The sequence below is a fragment of the Lemur catta genome, chromosome 13, assembly GCF_020740605.2.
Source record: "Lemur catta isolate mLemCat1 chromosome 13, mLemCat1.pri, whole genome shotgun sequence".
NCBI classification, from domain to species: domain Eukaryota; kingdom Metazoa; phylum Chordata; class Mammalia; order Primates; family Lemuridae; genus Lemur; species Lemur catta.
The window spans coordinates 77,175,196-77,197,963 of record NC_059140.1 but is presented as its reverse complement, the minus strand read 5'-3'; the positions used below and the strand labels follow the sequence as shown (position 1 = coordinate 77,197,963).

At 37.5% G+C, this 22,768-nt stretch overlaps 1 protein-coding gene across 2 annotated transcripts in view; it reads right to left on the bottom strand.

Moving 5' to 3' along the window:
* The window catches only part of USP12 (ubiquitin specific peptidase 12), an 84,110-nt gene that overhangs the window by 34,271 nt on the left and 27,071 nt on the right, over nucleotides 1–22,768 (bottom strand). The window contains exon 2 of one of the 2 annotated variants that reach the window (XM_045566752.1): nucleotides 2,695–2,775. In XM_045566752.1, the coding sequence (XP_045422708.1) occupies nucleotides 2,695–2,775 (81 nt within the window). Of the gene's footprint in view, nucleotides 1–2,694; nucleotides 2,776–22,768 lie in introns of those variants that run through there. The other variant, XM_045566754.1, reaches the window with a different exon arrangement.

Sequence of the window (22,768 nt, the reverse complement as noted above, 5' to 3'; positions counted from 1 at the left end):
ATTAGAAGTAGAGGCCAGACCTCTTGTTAAATAAGGGAAATTAAATATCTTCATCTAACTCTACTCCCTGTGAAACCCCACCCAGTAAAATGACAGTAAAGGAAGAGATTAGGTAAAAACTCAAAAGATCAAAGAGTGTGTTAAAGAACTCAACTATAGACTAGAGAAGTCAGCAAAGAAGGTGGATGGAGAAAAAGTAGAAGCCCAAGTGCCTGGAAGGGAGAGACAAGTCAGGAAAAAAGCTGATTGACTCCTGAAGGCTCAAGAATTGGGGTGGGGGGAATCTAAAAACACAGCTCTGGTGGTAAGTCTAAAGGGCACGTAGACACCCAGGTGCTTAAGTTTTCTCCGATCCTGCAGATGACTGCAGGCTCAGTCTCCACAGAGGTCGAGCAAGAGAAACTGGGGGTTCCAGGACCCTTGGGTCAAGCAGAGGATAGCAGTGAGACAGCAACAGGAAACAGGATTAAATAAAACCCTGGATTAAGCCACCCCTAGTCAGAGACTGGAGGGAGTCCTGGGTGGGGGTTGGGGGAGGCACAGCTTCAGTGGCCTCTAGCTACCGAAATGCCAAGGGGGAGGGACCCTCAGGAGCTATTTTTAAGCTGGTTTGCCAGAGACACCCTAGAGTGAATCCCACGGTGGGCAAACTCCACCCACTGCACACAAAGCCACCATCAGCTCTGAGAATGTCACTTTTATAAATGAGTGACATTTCATGAAAGCTTCCAACAAGAAAGACAAAGTTTTAAAATGGGAAAAAACTAACTCAGAGGTCTCAGAAACATTCCAGCAACCATAAGAAAATCTCAGTAACAACAAAAAATATAAATACTATCCTGAGAAAAATAATAAAAGATGCTGCCTACATGAAAGATTAAAAAATAAAAGTAACATCTGAAGAAATAAAAAGTGCGAAGAGTTGGACAAAAAAAGTCAAAGAAATAGTCTAAAATGTAGAATAAAAAGGCAGATGATCAAAAATGGGAGAAAAACCCAGAAAATTAGAGAAATCAGTCAAAGTGTTTCAATATGCAACTAGTAGGATATCAAAAAAGATGGAAGAGAGCAATTACACTGATGGGAAGGAAATTATCCAAAAAACAGTATCAGAAATGTCCTGAACTGAGGAAAATGAGTCTTCAGAGAGAATGGGCCCATAAACACCCAACACCATAATGGGGAAGGGAGATTAAGACACATCACGAAATCTCTAAACATTATGATCAGAGAAAATGCTAAAGGCCCCCAGAAATTTTAAAACAAAAAAGGAAAAACATCACACAGAGAAGAGATCAAAAATAAGAAAGGCATCAGACGTCTCTTTCAAAAGAGGCAACAGAAGCCAGGAGGCAACAGAGCAATGCCTTAAAAAATCTGAAGGAAGGTAATGTAACCTAGGATCTGTATTTAGCTGTAACCACCACCAAAACATTTTTAGATATACAATGTCTCCAAGTTTATCTCCAATGCACATTGCCTAAAGAAGCTACCACAGAAAGTGTTCCACAGAGCAAGGCAGAGAGAAGATGGGATCCAGCAAAGGAGAGCGGTGACGTCAATGTCTGGAGAGGGGACATTAACTAAACTAAAAATTGTGATATAAGCATATTGGGAGAAGGGGAGAAAGTGAGGTTAGGCAGGGATGGTGGTAGAAGAAGAGTCTCTTTTTTAACACAATCTCTTTTCTACCACAACAGGAAGTCAATGGATTTTTTTAAAGAACCAGCAGCATAAGGATTTTAATTAGAGTGTAAGGGTAAATGCCAAAATAATAGCTAGAGAGTAATGGGTAGCTTGTTGTGGGGAGGGGCTGAGAGGGTAGGGAATTGCTGATTCTTCGTTATACGCTTCAAGCGTGGTGCACACACAGACTATTCCCAAAGCGAGGGAGACACACAAATCACTTCAACTACTTTTCTCAAATCCCATGAGAAATCCATCTCATACATCCAATTACATATTAGTATTTAGTGATGCACCAATTTGTTCAATATAACTTACTGTGTTACCTGTTTTATCATTAATATATGTTTTTTAAAACACCTACTATAGATCCACCTAACAGTACAATACAATACCATAAACTACCACAACCATTATTTAACACAGATCTGTGGTATTCTCCAATGAATCAGAACAGATAACATTCAGTTAAAACTTCTGAAGTTTTTCCAAAGATTTAAAAATGTATAATTACTAGAATTACCTCTACAAGGACTGGTATTTATTTTTGCCTGTATTTCCCACTTTTATTTAATGTATCTATGGTACCAATACAATGTCAGAAGTAAATTGACAAAGACTCTATTGACACATGGAGGCATTTACATAGTTATATTTATACCCGCAGATTTCTACCACTTATTTTAGACAAACAATTCTCAACGAATCGAGACATCACCTGGTCTAGGCTATACATGAAATTTTGGCTATGAGAAATTTTTGACGCAAAATGAGAAAAATCAGGCTGACAAATTAGAAATGGTTCTATCTCTAAGACTCTTAAGACTTCAGACAACTGTTTTTCTCTTCCATTAAAGATCATTTTATAATTCCAAATTAAGTCCGTTGGCACTTAATTCTACTGATACAAATGAACAATGTTTCCCTAATAAATTATGAAATGCATTCATCATTTTTCAAACTGCTTCCAAACATGATTCTGAAAGCTAAGTCACAACGGATACTTACATTGACTAATCCAAAATAGTGCTCATTGACTGGAAACTGTTCTGGACCAATCTCTTTCTCTAATGCCGAAGCATTGGCGCCCTATCAAATGAGAAACAAAAATCTTAGTATGTATAGTACAGTCAGTCATGCAACACATAATGACATTTGGTTAATAACAGACCTCATATTACAACAGTGGTCCCATAAGATTATAATAGGGCTGCCCTATACAGCTGTACCATTTATCTTTTATACTGTATTTTTAGTGAACCTTTTCTAGGTTAGATACACAAATACCATTTTGTTACAATTGCCTATAGTATTCTGTATAGTAACATGTTGTACAGGTTTGTAACCAAGAAGCAACAAACCATATAGACTAGACGGGTAAGCTATACCATCTAGGTTTGGGTAAGCACACTCTATGATGTTTACACAATGACAAAATCACCTAACAACACACTTCTCATAACATATCCCAGCTAAGTGACACATGACTATATTTTTATAATGTCATCACAGTATAGGCATTACAGAGACATCCTTTTAAAAAGTATCTATGAACCTACTGCTACCTAACATTATTGAAAGAAAATAAAGGATGATATGGAAGAGTAAAAGCTTTTAATAATATGACTAAAAATTAGTTAATAGGAACTTTTTCATGGAACCAAAGCCTGGATCAAGGAATTACATCCATAACATGTACCTTCTTTCTAAGTAATGAATGCAAGCACCTGCTGCATCATGAATTCTAACAGGAGCATGAACGTATAGCAGCCATCTCTGAGAGCTGAAATTGTGTGACACTAAATATAAATATGCACATACGCAGTGGCCTAGCAATTCTGGGGTACATACCTGAAATTTTCACATAGAACTGAAGGTGACAAGAACATTTACTACAGTATCATTTATGACTGCAGCTGATACCAGTCTAGATGGTCCAGCATTGGGGAAATAGATACATAAAATGTGACAACACACTATATAGTAGGGTCAGAGTAAATGAACTTAGATTTACATACAGAAACATGGATAGATCTCAAAAGCATAATGTTAAATGAAAAAAGGAGAAATTAGATTAACACAAACCACCATATATATATATACATATGAGTGAGAGAGTGTGTGTGTGTATGTGTAAAATGGCACACAAAAAGTAGGTTGGAAGAATATACATCAAATATACTATATACTTGATGGGAAGCTAAGGCAGGAGGATTGCTTGAGGTCAGGAGTTCGAGATCAGCCTGAGAAAGAGTGAGACCTCGTCTCTACTGAAAATAGAAAAATTAGCTGGGTGTTGTGGCATGCACCTGTAGTCCCAGCCATTCGGGAGGCTGAGGCAGGAGGATCGCTTGAGCCCAGGAGTTTGAGGTTGCTGTGAGCTAGGCTGATGTCACGGCACTCTACTCAGGGCAACAGAGTGAGACTCTGTCTCAAAAAAAAAAAAAAAATACTATCAGATAAATATAATTAATAGGATATTACTCAAAAAAATACCCAACTGTCACTTGAAGAGCTGCACAGAGACAATGCGCCTCCCCAGCTACACTGGGCACAGGGTCAACAACACATCAGTGCTCAGGGTCCCACACCTGCTGTTTCTTTACTGAGCTCCATTCCCAAACCTGGGAAGCGCAGAACCTTCGTTAGACACTGCATCCTCAACTTCCCGACAGGCCAAGACTGAAAATGAAGACTGATGAAAGGCACTTGGCAAGCTGGTAGTCAACTTCCACCAAAACATTTCCTCTTATGTCCTCCAGCCAGCCAGCACTTCTATATACATGATACTGTCTTTATTGTTTTGATGTAAAAATTATTTTAGGTTTTATATAAAATCTTGATATAATTTATTTCTAAATTTAGACATCAATTGACATGTTGTGACAACAGCAAATTCAATTATTATAGCAACTTCAAGACCCACAGAAAACTAGTGGGAATACTGCAAGCCCTCTCCCCTGCCCCTGCCAGCTCAAGTACCTTGTCACAAAACTTCCCATATATGTTAAAAATAATCAATAAGCCCAGATTTTTACCACTTGTAAAAATTCAAACTGATATTGGTTTATTCAAATGAGTATAACTCCTTCCCCACAAAAACAGGAGAAAAGGTACTATCATCCAAAATACAACCTCAAACACCTACCTATCTAGAACAATAAAATTCTAACACACACTTTAGGAAAGCATTTCTGGCCCTTGAGAAGAACTAGGAAAAGAACAGCATGTGAACATTCTCTCCCCACAGTTAGAGCAATCACATGCCACTCACCCCGTATTCTAACCACCCCAGATGCCCCACCTGGCCCCATATAGACCATGTACTTTCACGCCTTCTTAGAAAGCCCTTCCCCAACTCCTTGTCCTCACAGTAGTTTCAACTAGGGGTCACATATTAGCCCCGCTGTGCCTCAGTTTCCTAACTGTAAAAGGAAAATATCAGCAACTACGTTATGGAGTGACTACAAATTAACAGTTTTAAATTTTAAGGCAGCTGGCAGTGCCTGGCACATAGGCAGGTGTCCCATAAATGCTGGTGGTGTTCTCCTTTTCCCTTCAATCACAAAGAAAATAAACTACTCTCATTAACCAGTCAGGGTAATGAATCTGACCTGCTCTATGCAAAAGCTAAGAAATGACAAAAGAAGGAAACAAGAGTCAGGAGGAAAAAAGAGACAGCTGTAATACAAAAGAAAAACAAAAACAAACCCTCTCCTCAGTTTGGCAGGCAAGAGCCAATTCCCCACAGTTGCCCTCAGAGGTATCATCACTGTGCTCCCCCCACCCTCAAAAGCCTAACAACAAAGCAGAACCATAATCCAATTCAGAAGTCTGGGAAGAGTTGGCCAACAGTGATGCAATAAAGCCGAAAGAGCCATAGATAGATCATTGACATTTTAACCTTTCTGGATTTTAGAAACTTCATTTGCAAAATAAAAGGGTCAGAATTTTCAGTGATTTTCAAAACCATCAGCTCTAAATTTATCTGATGGGTTTTCAGGTAAGCCTTTACATGAATTAAAATTTTCACAGCTAAACCTATTCAGGAAATGAAAAGATTAGGTGATTTCTAAAAATCCCTTCTAACTCAACATTCTGTTGAATAGCTTTTATCAATGCTTCTGGAGACATTACTGTATTAAAACAAAACTCCAGGGAAGTTCAAGCCAACCAATATATGCTAAGCCACACAATTCAACAGCCTGAGGAATTATGGCTATGGATGGAGAGAGGGTAGCAGATCAAAATACAAAGTATAGGCTGGGTACGGTGGCTCAAGCCTATAAACCTAGCACCTTGGGAGGCCTAGGTGGGAGGATCACTTGAGGTCAGGAGTTTGACACAAGTCTAAGCAAGAGCGAGACCCCGTCTCTACAAAAAATTGGAAAAATTATCTGGGAATGGTGGTGGGCGCCTGTAGTCCCGGCTGCTTGGGAGGCTAAGGCAGGAAGATTGCTTGAGCCCAGGAGTTTGAGGTCGCTGTGAGCTATGATGACGACGCTGCACTCTAGCCTGGGAGACAGAGCAAGACCCTGTCTCAAAAAAGAAAGGAAAGTACAAAAAAAGAATAGCATTCACTTTCCTATAATTCTAAACTAAAACAAAGCATAGTAAACTATGCCTTACTGTGGTAATGACAGTATAGAGCAGATCCTGCAAATGCAGCAGGAGCACTCTTACTTGCATGGATTAATGACTTTCTCAGTAGAAATGATCAGTGTACACCCCTATCTCTAGCCTAATGTTAACTAAAAAGGCAAAAGATTATACTAAGCAACATGGTTTCTGATGAGTTGTTTTTAAATTTAAAATTGTTTGCAACACTGAAGTTAGATGTCACTGGTGAAAACTAACTGTCAAGTCAAAATTTTCCTGCATAATTTTTAACATCTTTAAGACATTCCTGGAGGACTTTGTTGAAGGCTGACAAATTCTATTATGGCAAATAATGGTCAATCAAGCACCCCAAGATTTAAAGTGAGCCTAAAACAAGTAAACATTCAATAGTAATGGCCCCATCCCAGCACTTGAGAAATATAATCCTACCAAAACTAATAATGACTTATGAAATCGGTGATTCCTTACTGAGATAAAGGAAAGGAATGGTGGTGAGTAAAGAATTTTTGCTCTGGAGAAGTTACAGAAACTAAAAACAAAGAGATGGGGGAACCACGAGAGATAAGCAAACACCAAAGACAGACTTCACAATGAGGGTATTTCCCAGCCCTAGGGACCTTCGGATTCCCTTCTAACAGCTGAATGGAATGGAGTGCAGGAAACAGGTACTAAAACTTTGGGCCCACCCATGACAGGGAGCACAACAGGAGGTCCCAGCGCGAAGCTGGGATTCCCAAAGGGCTCTGTCTTCAGTGCAAGAGGGAACAAGAAATAATCTCACACCACAGGACACTTGCCTGGCTGGCCCTTGGCATGGGGGGTAGGGAGGGGGGAAGATAATTATCTTTCAAAATTCATAACCACAAGTTTGCCCTCATAAAAGTTTGTGACCTAAATCTGCACAAGCTATGTGATCTTTTTAAAAAAAAAAAAAACTCAGAGGATTTAATTCAAAGAGATCCTAAGAATGCCCTCTTCCATTCTACAAATGGCAGAATTACAAATTTGTTCTCAAAGGAGATAAACTCAATCCACTCACAAAGAATCCCTGCAAATAAAATTCCAAGAGATTTGAGTTCACAACTAAAAAGTACAAAAACACACAGAAAAAGAAAGCATCATGAATAAAAAAGCCAGAAGAAATACAGACAGCAAAGTAAGACTCATAAAGATATTAAACATCAGAACTATCAGATACAGGATATAAAACAAACGCTTAATATGTGCCAAGAAATGACATCGGCTTGATTCTAAAATCAAACAAGAGACTCTAAAATCTAAGCAGATTTTAAAAAGAATCAAATAAAACTTCTAAATATAAATGTTGCAGTGCAACAGTTAAAGTAAAAACTCAATGGTGTGCTTAAGAATTAAACAAGGTTAAAATTGGGTAGTATTTTTTAATCAATATTCCTGTCAATATAATGTTACTAATTGAAACTAAAGTTTCAATAAAAATGTGAAAGGTTTTACTTTGACAGCGAAGATTTCATGGGAGAATGGATCCATTATGGAACTGCTGTAGAGATCATGCTACTGAAGTAGCACTGAAGTTGCAAAGCTGCAGGCTTGAGTCTGGTCCCAGTCATAACACTAAGCAGTGAATGACTTGAGACAAAATGGTTCTCTGGACCTCGGCTTCCTCACATATAAAACCTCTATGTCTACAGAACCTTCCATCCCCACATTTCTAACGTGTGAATCTATCAGCTCTTCTAACATTAAGAATAAAATGTTGGTTATTCTATTAAAATGTTGGTAAATCTATTAAAATGTTGGTTAATCAAACATTAACAAGTCTTGAATAAAAGTTAAGATGTAGTGTCACAGCCTCAAAAATAATCATCCAATACTAAGAATTTATAAGCCAAAGAGCAAGTACCTCCTTAAACCTACCTGGCATGAATTCTTGAGAAGACAAAGACTTGTTCTTTTCATGCCAAGAAATCACCATTTAAGTGAAAGAATAAGTTGATACTGCAAAGATAACTTTAGTCTATTACTTTCATAAAATAAAATTACCTATATATTAAATGTTGCTGAAAAACCAGATGCCATCTGTAAATAAGAAAAAAAGAAAATCTGGGAGATGGCTGCCCTGCAATTAAGTAAGTTTTACATCATCAACCATGGAAAACACAACTGACTACCCTTCATTCTGCCATTATGAGAAAGAAAAATACAAATTATACAAAAGTAAACTGGTAACCAGAAATGTTTTCAAGAAAATAATTCACTTATTTTGGAATTAGATTATTTTCTTAATTTAGAAATCTCCCAGCCCACATCAACATCTAAAGCTAGAATATGATTTAAAAAAAAAACAAACTGGTGTCTACGAAGACATGTCACTTTGAAAAATTAATTATACTCTGTAGATGTTGTTCCAGAAAGTAGAGAACTTAATATACTTAAGCAAGAAATAAAAAATGATGAAAACACAAAAGGATGAACACCTATCAACTGGCAAATTAGTTGATTAGTATTAATTAGTATACTAGTATATATACTAGTATACTATATATTATTAGTATACTAGCAAATTAGTATTTATTAGTATACATCCTATTTTATACTAGATAGTTATGGCAAACTATTAGTTCCAACACAACTTTCTTTTTGTTTAATACAAGAGAAAGTTCAATACATTTTTCCAGTTCAATGTTTCAAATCTTATTTTAGAATCCAGCATTTATGGTTCTGTGTTAGATGAGGTTAGTATACAAAGGAGAACCGCCAAATCAGGCAGGAAAGGCTTCCCGGAGGTGAGAAAAGCAAGCGACCTTGGCAAAGAAGGAAAAGTTCTGGAGGCACAGGAAGCAGCCAATGTGAGGATATCAGGGCGTAAATACAACAAAGAAGTGAATGTGAGCATTAAAAAGATGAATCCAAAGTGTAAAAGATGATGTGAGAAACAAGTTTGTATCTCTTAATAACGAAAAGGTGAAAAATCAAAGAGAAGGCTTAACCCTCATACCTGTTCTAGAAAACACCATGTGCCCTGAACTGCAACACGGGCAATGAAAATATTTATGACAAAACAAATCATATCCATACCATGAGTTTTGAGTAATCATAAAAATATCATCGAAGCAGTAGGCCTCAGGAAATGTGAAATTCAGTAAGTATCTGAATATCTATTTTCTTCCCAGTCCTGTGCTAAGAGCTGTAGAACATGATTTTCCATAGCACCCATTAGTGGTCTATCTAGTGGATCACAACTACCATTTTCTTTTTCAGTAAAATAAATCACAGTATACATCTCTCTATTAGTAGTAAACAATGGCTTATGAAACTTTTGTTTCAATATATAAGTATGTTATATATTGGGTCTCACACTATTTCTCACTGTAGGTTGAAATAAAAAAGTTTTGATATGCAAAAGTATAAGACAAAAATTTCAAAATCACACTACAAATGGGGAATACATAGTGAATAAAAATTAGCTTTTCATAATTGCATACAGGTAGAAAATCATTAAAAAATAAATTTAAAGATAAACAGATAAGAGAAAAAGTGTCAAAACTATGTCACAACACAATATGTACTACAGCATGTCAGAACAGGAATAACAATGAGCGATGGAGAATCTGGGAAAAGCTTCACAAACAGTTGAAACTAAATAAGCCAGGCCTTGACTTTTTCTTCAGGAGTGTTTTCATGATAGCTTTTCATGTTGGTAAAACGAAAGCCCTGAACTTCAAAGAGCAGGCACTTAAACATTCCAACCGCAGGCTGGGCAGGAGACCGAGTGACAGCCTGCCAATCAGGAGGAGGCGTCCCTGCCCCAGTTCTAACATGAACTACCTAACAAAAGCATCACCTGCGACAGAACACTCTGCTTCAGTTTGCTTCTCATCAGCAAGATGAGGGAGACCAGATTTATGGCATTATGGCATCTACTGCAAACCCAAAATGCTACAATTCTAAAATATTTAGCAGCAATGTAGAATCACAAAGTTTAAATTTAGGACAAGATATTTCACCCCTTTGAGCTCCAAATTACTAATCTGCAAAACAGAGCAAACAGGACTCTCATTATGGCCTGTTTCTATGACAATGTACAGAAAATGTGTAGAACAATGCCTGGCACAGGAGGCATGAAGCAAATACTTCCTTTGCCCCTTCCTCCTCCATCCCAGCTATAATGCCCTCTATTACGCCTTCCTCCTTCAGACGAACCTCTCAAACAATTCAAATTCCAATACAATTTCAGTGACTGGGAAAGCATCTGGGGGTCCACACTGATCTGCAGTCAACCTAAAACTCCTAGTCTAGGCCTTGTCTAGTGGCCTGCTCTGGTTTTAACTACTCCCTCAAAGCTAAAATGTGCTTCATAGAAAGTACAAAGGATTCTTAGATGGGTCCAGACCTAAAACTGGCATTGCATCATTGCAGCATGTATCACAGAGGGTTGCAAAAGCTGTCTTAGAATCAGAAATCAGCACAAAGCAAAGCCACCCTTGGTAAGACACAAAAGGGAATGGGGGGGGGTACAGTCACTAACACTAATGAAGAAGTCAAAACATCTCACTCTGAAAGAAATGTTGTACAATCAATTATCAAGCTCTAATAGTCACGTTATGGGAGGGCCTTTGCCTCTATTACTCCTCTGAAAGCCATTTGTTTACACTGCCTGTGTTTGTGTGCACATCTCACCCTCCCGCCTACCCTGCATATGACCCCAACAAAGCTTCAACCCAATAGAGAAGACTTCTGGCAAGTTTTCAAAGTTTGCAAGAACAGAATTCATCCCAGAAGAAATTATTTTTTCATTAATTTTTTATTTGTATATATTCATGGGGTACAAGTGCAATTTTGCTATGTTGATATATTACACTGTGGTGAAGCCATGGCTTTCAGTGCATACAGCACTGAAGCAAAGCACACTGCACCCACCAAGCAACCTCCCACCCAGAAGAAATTACAAGTAGCTTACTTTCCCTTTCAACTGCCACCACAGGAGCACGTATTAAACAAGTAAATTTCTCATCTAATCAACGCAGAAAAATCTAATTCTATGACTAATCACTGGCCAAATAATTGCAAATTTAAATTTACTCAGAAGATTCCACTAATGTAACCCTTTTCATCCAATAATAAAACATATACACAAACATATCATGTGAGAATTAAGTCGCATATTTCAATCATTATAATTCATTGATAAAATAACCAAACCGAACACAATAGACATATAATGTTAACCTCCAAAAGTTAAAATATCCACTCCATGTTCCTATCAGACATATTAAAAGGTACAATCTTCCAATTGATGCATTTCTTCAATGAAAAGTTTTGTTACATAATTCATGGCTAAATGTGTTACATATAGAGAACATATACAGAGAATAAAAGAAGATTCAGATTCACCTTAAATGTTTTAACGCAGTCAAGGAATGGAAACATAAGAACACTGGTGCAAAAAAAATGCTTTTGATCTGTAAATGCTCACAATGAGACAATGAGGTACTCAAAGAAATCTCATTACTTCATCTCTGTCAGAAAGTAATAGTATTGATACCAAGAATTACTCCACCAAGCCTTCACATTTGGTTTAAAAATCACATCAAAAAGGAAATTCTCAAATATGACTAAGCTTAGCATAATGACATACTTAACAATGAGTATGCATGATGAAACTTTATAGATCCAACTCTTCCACCATCAATACAAAAAGCTTTTCCAAAAAAATTCGCAAAATACACTCTTAGCTAAACATTTAAAATATAATTATATCCAAACTCCATTACTGATACCTCACATAGGGAAAAAAGGAGGCAAGATCTGTTTTGTGCAGCATCTCTACAATGCCTTCAATGCAAGGATTCATCTGCTTCGGGAACAAATCACAACAAATGTTTCATCACGTTAAGCTCTTTCTACCATATTCCTAAGAGTTTCTATACCTATTTCACCAAATGTTTCAGCTCTACAAAAAATTACAAAAAGATCCCAGGATTGCTACCAAGCATACGCTTCAGACACCTGACTTGGGTAACCGATATGTGTGTACTCAATTAACCCGTGTTCAATGCTTTTCCACTTAAGCACGTGAACACTTCTATTTTTCCCAATTCCTACATTACATTATAATGAAGTATTTGTAAAGTATCTCACACTACTGAGAAGAAAATCATTATATCCATACAAATTATATTATGATGAAGTGCAACCAAAACTGACAACGTACATTTTTGACTAACTTAGGTTACAGTAACAGAGTTCATAATCCAGATTCCAAAGGCTAACTCCAGCTCACTCTAATAAAAAGTAAAATTATAAAACTTAAATACTGTTTTGTCAAATACTCAGAATACTCTATAAGCTTCAAATAAAAAAATAATGTACTCACAGTATAAAGAACTGTCTCAGTTCTTAATTTTTACCACAAAACAGTTACCTCTGTCATTCTCTTTCCCACTGAGAGAGACAACCAAAATGTTCATCAGAGTAATAATATATTCCAGAGTAAAGTGGAAAGAACAAAGAATCATCACTTCGATTCTATTTTCTAGGTCTCCATTTCTTTGACCTATAAAATATGGTTATCTCTTACTATTTTTCCAGCTATAAAACTATGAAAGAACGGAAACCAATGTTTAAATCCTGCAAAAATAAAGACCATTCTTAGCAATCATCCTAGAATATGACAGTATCACTCTAAAGGTATGTATGAGTTGGGCCGGGCACGGTGGCTCACGCCTATAACCCAGCACTTTTGGAGGCCAAGGTGGGAGGATCACTTGAGGCCAGGAGTTTAAGACCAGCCTTGGCAACATAGCAAGACCCTGTCTCTACATAAAATAAAAAAAAAATTAACTGGGTATGATGACATGCACCTATAGTCCCAGCTACTTGGGAGGCTAAGGCAAAAGAAGCTTGAGCCCAGGAGTTTAAGGCTGCAGTGAGCTATCATCACATCGCTGCACTCCAGCATGGGCGACAGAGTGAGACCCTGTCTCTAAAAAAAAATAAAGGCGTGCATAAATTTTGTAAAGGATGCTAGGGAAATCCCACAAAGGACTTCATGACATTAGTGTAGTTTCAGTCTCCTTGAAAAACAACAACAAAAAAAGCAACACTGTTTTGACAAATTGTGGGGAAATAGAAAGGAACTGGCTGTAGCTGGCCCCATGTGTAGTCACATCCAAAATGTTCGGGTGGAGTGACATCATGGAAAATGGCAAGAGTAGGAAGCTCCAGGAGTCAGTTCCTCCACCAAAACTACTAAGCTGAAAAATCCATCAGAGTCAACTATTCTGAACTCTAGTGCCTAATCAGACATTAAACTCTCAGGGAAGTGGCTGATGAAGGCAGAGATAAGAGAGCAGTGTACAAACTAGCTATCCCCTACTCCTCAGCCCCAAAGGTGGCTAACAGGACCGCCTCCTAGAGCAGCTGCCTGGTGCCAGGGCTGGCAGCGGGGCCTTGTCCTCCAAAATTTGGGGTTGTACACTTTGCCCAGTTTGGCAGTGGCCTGGTGGAACAGGGCAGATGCTTGCCTTTGTTTCCGCCCCCTTGGGCTACAGCAACTTCCCTTTCTTGGATTTTGATTTTTTGTGGGTTGTTTTTGGACCCAGATGTTTAAGTAAATCTCTGTCAGGTCACAAGCTGACAAGAGGTAATGAAATAGAAAATCCAGTGACCACACACAACAAGGAATACAGATCTCATAAAATTACTTTGGAAAAAACATTATACAAACAGATGACTGCAGCTCTCGTGAGCAATCACTTGGGAGGGGGAGAATCTGATTTCCAGAGTTACCATATAATATGCAAAGTGTCCAGTTCTCACCAAAAAAAATCACAAAACATACAATGAAACAGGAACATATGCTGGGTTCTCAGGAAAAAAGAACTTGAGAGAAACTATCCTTGAGCTGAAATTACTAGTCAAAGGTGTTAAATCAACTGTCTTCAATATGCTCAAAGAACTAAAGGGAATCATGGACAAGGAACCACAGGAAACCTCAAGAATGCTGCACGAACAAATAGGGAATATCAATAAAGAGATCAGAGGTTAGCAGGAATTCTTCCAGAGGGAGGAACGAGGAGTTATTACGGAATGGCTATAGAGTTTCTGTTTGAGGTAATGAAAACGTTTTAGAAATAGTGCTGATGGTTGCACAACACGGTGAATGCAATTAATGCCACTGAATTGTACACTTAAAGTTGGTTAAATGGCAAATTTTATGTGATATATATTTTATCACAATTTTTAAAAACCCATAAGCAACGGTACGGTTTTACAATGGGCTCCCAAGACAAGAGCCCGAATACGTTTACTTCTCTACTAATGTTTTTCTGGAGAATGAGTCATTTGTTGAAATCCAAAATTTCCTGGATCAGAACCGTATGTGCAGGGTTCAAATGGGGCCAGCTGTTGATACAGTATCACAAGTCTAAAAAGATAAGTTAATTCTTGAAGGCAACAACATTTAAATTTCACTGCTTTGCTTCAGCAAGCCATACAGTTCAAAACAAGGGTATCAGAAAAATCCTGGAAGGCATCTGTGTCTCAGAGAAAAGAAGAGTTCATCAGGGTAAGGAATAAGCATTGCCCAGCTGCAGAAATAACAAGAGGCTAAATGATACCCAATGTTTATGTGTGGCATTTCAAACTGCAGAAAAATTCATTTTTTAAAATAAACACAGATTTATATATTTTAAACAGTTTGAATACAAATTTCAGAACGAAGAATGCAATCAATGTCAAAACCTGAGTGTGGGTTACATCAAAAAGGAGAAAGGTAAGAACTGGTAAGAGAGACACTTCACTGTCACAGGGCAAGAGAACGCTGAGCAGGAATGGAACCATTCGAACAGAGCTAGAGTCTGTGTCCTAGCGCTGTCACCACTTCTCAAGACATCTGACTTCAGGTGACTCACTTCATCAGTCTTAGTTTCCTCACCTTATAAAACAGAAAGATACCCACTCTGCCTACCTCACAGAGTTGTCATGGAAATCAAACAGTGAATGTGAAAGTTCTCTAAAACCTAAAGCACTTGTAAAGGTATTACTGGAAACATTAGTCATCTAAATTTTTCTAAGTGATCATTTTACCAAACTGAGCAACACGATGGAAAATTGTAGTCGAGAGAGTACTTTACTCAACTGTACTTTGTTTTAAAAACTACTATGTAGGTAGAAGGAAAAGATACTAATCTTTAACCTATGTAAAAGTCTGAGTTAGCTTCCTACGGGCAGTTGTTATAAATACCAGAAGAAGCACCAAATCACTTTTGTATAAAACTTTATTTTACAAATACTACAAGCTCACACTCTAAAATTAATTCAAAATTCACCCCTTTATAAAGAGGTTATAAAATTTTAAAAGTTGAAGTATTATTCACCACTCCCTTAAGGTTCATCTCCCTTGTGACAAACCCAATTAATAGTTTTAGCCTTTAATGATTATTATCATAACTTTAATAATACATTATATGCCTCAGTCACAGCTCTTAATTCTGTGCTTTGCAAGATGAGAAACTGGTATACACACACTGCCTCCCATTCTCCTTTCCCAGGCCACCTTCTAATTTTGGTGGGGTATGATTGGGTATACTGTTGTTTTAGGGCTTCTACTGGTGTTGTATCTAAATCTTTGGCTAGATTTACCCATTTCATACAGCACTTAGGAAACCCCTGCAATGAAACAAAAGGACATGGGCACATTCACCTTCCCTTCTTCGCCTCCTGTTTCCTCCATCTCCCAATCACTGCCTTATATACTCAGGGATTATGACACTTATATTTGCGTCTATAATTATACTGAAATCTTCAATGCTTTATCTTTGATTTATTCAAAAGGCAATTAACTAGAAAGAGAGGACACTTGAGGAGTAGCTCGTGCGTGCTAATGAAATTGACTGAATAACTTCAGAGAATTTTGGTTACCCATGTTAAAATTTTTGTAGGTAACTAGAAAAAAATAAAGGAAATAATATTCCAACAAAAAGCAGTACAGGAAGGCAAAAAAAAAAAAAAAAAAAAGGAAAGAAACAGAAATTCAGCCCTTACTCATTAAACAACTGCCACTCAAAGGAGAAACTTTCATGTTTCAAGCTCTTGGTTTCCCTCAACTGTCTGGAAACCCTTGGTTAGCTGTTCAGATTTGTGAATGAAAGATGGCTAGTGTAAATAACTCACATGGGTTTCCTCTGTGTTTGTATAGGTCTGGTTGCCCTGAAAGATTGTTGGTTGCAAGCTCTGTCTAAGAGGGCAGCTGGGTGACCAGCAAGCCCTCCTGTAGGGCATGTATGAAGGTGGGCAAAGTTAATAAGGACAGCCGTACGCTGAGGGTAGGACTGCCCCCGTCCCCTATGTCTACTATAAAATACCAAAGTACCACAAGCCCTTCTCTTCCCAAGTTTGATTTCAAAAAAAAAATCCCATCCCCAAAAATATGAACTTTGTTTTAACAGGGCTCATTCTGTTTAGAATTCAGGCAGCAACAGTACCTTTCGCCACTCACTCTTCCCACTGAAGGCATGAGTTCTGCTGTGGGATTCTGAAATGACTCCTGCCCTGAGATCAAAGAGTTATTTTAAGCAGACCCTAATTTTCTGTCACACTGCTGAGGGTGGGAGAGTTAAGATGATTATAATAAACTGCATTCTACATTCTGTTCAATCTATTGCCTCCATTTAAACAAAAAACCATGACTGCTAGTGAAGTACCAAAAACTTCAAGGCTCCTAAGTTTAAATCTTATGAATAACTAGAATAAAACAGACCTTAATAAAGACCCTCTGGGTAACTTAACAAGGTAAAATTCTTCTTTGATGCAGAGAATAAAGTAGATAAATAACTTACCCTGGGTTAGAGTCAATTCAAACTAAATTAGACAAGACAGAATTTCTGACTTGTAAGTGTCGACTGATGTGCAGCTTTCCAAATATGTACTGAGCACCACCAGACACCATGAGGACACAACTTAATATGTAGCTCATACCCTCAGGGAACATTCAGTATAAAAGAGGAGCACTTAGACCAAGCACATAGAAAGTTAAATCACACAATATTTAAATAATAAAATGGAACCTGGGATTTGCCCCCCAAAGAATCTGAGAAAGTTAAAGTAGGAGGGAATAAAGAAGACACAAAGTTGGTCAAGAAAAGCTTCTTGGTTTAGCTAAAGCGTGACAGGTAGGTACGTGGTGGTACATAATGCCATTTCCATTTTGTCTTCCTCAATGTATGTTTAAGATTTTCTATAATAAAAAAGATTGACCTGGTTAAAACAAATTGTAATACATGATTAACTACCAAATAAGCGACAGAATTACTGCATGAGTTCAGAAAGAGACATCACTTCACGTAACAGAACAATCACAAGTAAGGTATTTACCACACACAGGGGGATTAACCCTCAGTCAGAGTGAGACTTCTCACTGGTAAGCTACCATGAAGGCATTGCTGTAGGGGCAGAAATTCAATGTCTCCCTGACCCCCACCTCCTAGTATCCAGACTTTCGTATAATTCCCTCCCTTGGAATATGGGTGGGACCTGTGAATTGCTTCTAACCAGCAGAAAATGGTAAAGGTGATGTGCTGTCACTTCTGTGACTATGTGACATTACGTAAGACCATACTGCTAACAGACTTGCTCTCTGACTTCCCTAATGGCTTTGAAGAAGCTGCCATGCTGTGAGAGGGCTTATGGAGAGGGCCACCTGGCAAGGAACTGCAGGTAGCCTCCAAGGATGGCCAACCGAACCGAGAGCCCTCACCTAGTCTTACAACTGCAAGGTAGCATTCTGCCAACACCCTAAGTGAGCTTGAAAACAGATCCACTGCCAGTTGAGTCCACAGATGAGAACCGAACCCCGGCCAACACAGTGATTGCAGCCTTGCAGAAGGCACAGCTTACCCAACAGAAATTACTATATAATAAATTTGAGTTGGCGTAAGCTGCTAAATTTGTGATAATTAGTTATACAACATAGAAAAATAATACAATCATATATTCAGTTTGAAAGTTCCACATTTGCCATGTTTTGTGTAGTGTTTGTCTCTTTAGTTATGCTACTATTACTTCCTTTGACTTTTAGAAATATTAATTCTAGTACTCGAGGATATGACAGAGAAATTCATCTTTACCCTATAACAGAACGACCAAATGTCTCGATTTGCCTGAGACAGTCTGCACTAGTTGTCATGGCATAATTAACAGCACACCTTTTCACTCCCAAGGTGCCCAAGTTTAGATGATAAACCGTATGATCATTTAGCCTTATAATCACATCTTATATATTACCTTTCCAGGCAAGATTATCTTATTCTTTTCAGTTTGTTCCTATTGCATCCACTTCATGCCTCTAATTTCATAACATTTTGCTGGACTTTTCCAAGATTTACGATTTCTTTGGGAAAGACATTCAACATACAGATGAAGATACAATAACTAAGATGCAGACAGACACACTTAATACAACTTTTTTTTTTTTTTTGAGACAGAGTGTCACTTTGTTGCCCTGGCTAGAGTGAGTGGCGTCAGCCTAGCTCACAGCAACCTCAAACTCCTGGGCTCAAGCAATCCTCCTGCCTCAGCCTCCCGAGTAGCTGGGACTACAGGCATGTGCCACCATATCTGGCTAATTTTTTTAATAGAGACAGGGTCTCGCTCTTGCTCAGGCTGGTCTCGAACTTCTGACCTCGAGCGATCCACCCGCCTCGGCCTCCCAGTGTGCTAGGATTACAGATATGAGCCACCGCACCCGGCCAATACAACTTTCTATACACAGATTCACACCTTACATCTGAAAGAAGTGATTAGTTTCTATATTGCTGATAAAGTGTAAAACTGTTTCTAAAATAGTCACTCTTGTATAAGGAGATAATACTTGAAATTTCTTTAGAAAGACAAAGCTCTCCTACAGCAATTTCATACATGCAAGTCCCACCCTAAATTCTTTCATGTAAGTAGGATATAAATAAATGCAGATGAAGTCATATACAAGTGTTAACATGTACTTGTATAAACTGTTGACATATTTATTTTAAAAACATTGTCTTATATGGCTTATGTGTGCTTAGCTAGGTACCATGCTAAGGACAAATGATACAAAGTTATGACTTATCCATAAAGAAAAGGGAACTGAGCCTCTGCCTTTGTTATTCACAGACGATTAATGAACTAGTGATAGTGACAAAGATATTCTAACAAACTTGTCTCTCAGAAAGGTTCTACTGATTCCCCTATAATGGACTAAAATACAAATTAAAAGTATATGCCCTACCTGCAAAATATTATACATTACTATACTTACATTAAAAATCATAGTATGAAACATAAAAAGCTGTTTACAAAGCCTATTTCAAGTTTCTCATCTAATGGAATTCTAATCTCAAAAACGGTTTTCTTTATTACATACGTTTTGGGTAGGGCACAATAGACCAGAAGTAGGAAAATTCATGTATTGTCCCTCAAGAACAAAGATGGTGTGCAATGACAGGGGCAGGGAGCAGGACAGGGCTGCAGGAGCGCTGGCAGTTCTGTTTCTTAATTCTGGAGCTAGTCACACAGGGGCATTTAGTCTGAAAACTCACTGAGGGTTACACTTACGTGAAATCTGCATTTTCAAATCATTTTCAAATAATTATGAAAACAAAAGTCAAAAGTTTTAGAATATGAAATCTTAAACCTACATCAATAAGAAATATTAATCAAACAAATATTTTTCAGGCTTACGATGCCTATAGGCACTGCAGGACACAAAAACAATAGTATAATAGACTAGCTACCATTTATTAAATGCCTAGGATAGGCCAAGGACTACACTGGGAACTTTACATACATCATCTTATCTTTGTCTTGTCTTATCCTCAAAATAACCTTTTCAGATGTTATCCTAATTTTATGGATAAAAAAACTGAAGTCTTCTCTGTGAAGTAAGCACTTTGAATCAACAGACTAGAAACTTTTTAATGCTATTCTTTTTTCATATGTAAATAAAGTAATTTTTAGATACAATAAAGTCAAAAGATTTTAACTTGAAATTCAAATTTTTCAAACTGTAAAATGTTCCTTTGTTCTAACAAAAGATCAGAGTTCATAATTATTTCCAAGTTGGCTGACAGTGAATAACCAAAACATTAAAACTAGACAAAAGTTCAGAAACACCACACAAGGATTTCTCTAAAGCCTTTTGTAGCTATTCCAATTAAAAAAAAGATTCAAAGAAAAAAAATTCTGATGTTAATTTGATTTGAAACTATCAATGTGAACTCACTTTAAAAAAAAAAAAAGTTTCCTTGCTATGTCCACTAAAAGAGCCTAAAAACCATGACATCCTGCTAGTAATGAGTATACCTAGGGCCCATCTCGGTTTCTCACCACTATTCTCCACTAAAAGCAACCAAGACGCTTTAGCCTGCAAGGCTGGGGAGAGAGAAGAACAAGATCAATCTGTCTTATGCCAAGAAGTTAGGAAGTGCTCAAAGAATGATAAAAACATGACAAAGGAACAAAGGATCCAGCTTGAAGCTACTGGCCAAAATTAACCATCAAAATTAATATAATGATAATGGATCGCAATCATAACGGAAAATGGATCATAATGAACAAAATAAAAGTCCATGCTCTATAAGTAAACACATGAATAAATAAATGGAAGGGAAACCTCTTTCTTGGAGGTTTCACACACATGAAATGGTTCAGATAAAATCATGTGTGTACGTGTACATACACAAACACATTTGCCAAGCAAATTTTACAAAATGTAAATGATCAGCAGAATTGGCTAAAGGATATTTGGGGATTTCTTGTATTACTCTTTAACTTTTCTGTAAATGCAAAATTGATCAAAAAATTATAGTAGCCAGTTTGGAAGGACTTCCACTGGTCAAATATGGAATAATCGGGACATCAAAAAGAATGATTATAACTGATTATCCAACCAACTGTAACACTGAATAAATAAAAATCAATTATGACACCAAAAAGAAGAGAAAGAACAATAAGGGGGAAATTCATGCACAGGCACTGGTGGAAAGTATCACACCAATTCCTTATTCTAAACACTCGTAACTCAAGACTTTAAAGCATCTACTCTGCCTTTTTTGAACGGACTGTAGTTCAACCCCAGTTAATGAGAGAAAGTTCTTTACAGAGTAATAATGCCTACAAACAAATAGAAGAAACAGAATTAGAAAAACACCATTTTGCAAGACCCAATGAAATAACTCAAACTGCCCTAATCAATGGGTACACTGGGGAGTAAGATACCGGCAAACTGCCAAATCTCTCAGATTACTTGGTAATTACAAACTGAAAAGTTTCCCTAATAATGAAGATTTCTGGTGGTCTCCACTTTAATCAAGTTATCAAATTCAGTATCATACAGTGATACTGTTGCCATCATGTTCCACACGATAATCTGTAATATGAAGTACACGAAATTACTTAATATTCTTCCCCAAAAATGTTTACCCTCAGCTTAATCAAGCCTTTAAGACCTAGTCACTACTTTATAGAAAATACAAAGGATAGAAGAACAAACTAAAAGACACCATGAGGAAACATTCAGATAAATCCACATGGGGTCTTTCCGTGAGACAGCCAGTCTTGTCTGTTCAAAAAGTCAGGGTCATAAAGAAAAAAAAATACTTAACAGACTGCTCTAGATTAAGAGACTAAAGAGACAACAACCAAATAAAAACCATGAACCTTAACTATAGTTCAAAAAAACAAAACAAAAAGACACAGGAGACATTTTTTTTAAACAACCAGGGCAATTGTAATATGGTCTGAATATTAGATTGACATTACCATTACTTTTCTTGGGTAAGAAAATAGACTTGTTATGTAGAAGTATGCCCTTGTTTTTACATGATGCGTCTAAGGACCCCTTACTTGTTCATTCCTTACTATCCAATCCCCTCATCAAGTGTGTCTGTCTTTCACTCTAAAGGTTAAAATGTTTCATTAGAACCTAAAGGAAGGAAGAGATGAGGTAAGTAAAACTCAAGAATAAAAAGGAGAAGGCCCTCAATTCCCAGATGGGAGAAGTCTCTGACACCAAGCGAAAGCGCCACTGTGCTGCTCAGAGCTCTCCCCGCGTCTTTCCCTTCCCCTTTCCATTCACCCGAAAACCGCCCAAAATTTTAACTGGAGATTTTCACCTTCAGTAAGAAGGCAATGTGCAGACAAATCAAGAGAAGTAAGATGTCATTAAAGCTTACTTTGCTGATACAGGGAATGCCTAATTTGGTTATAAGTACACCGTCAGCCATGAAAATACAGGGTTCCTAACAGACACCTAAGGAGCGGAGGAAGGGAACTAACATTACTGAACTGGGCATTTGACATACATTATTTTACTTATTCCTCCCAATAACCCTTAAAGCAGTATTTCTGGACAAGCAGTTAGATGGTACAATAGTTATAAACAAAGACTCTGGATATAGACCTTAGCAATTCATTCAACCTGAGAAAGCTATTTGTCAAAAAAAGA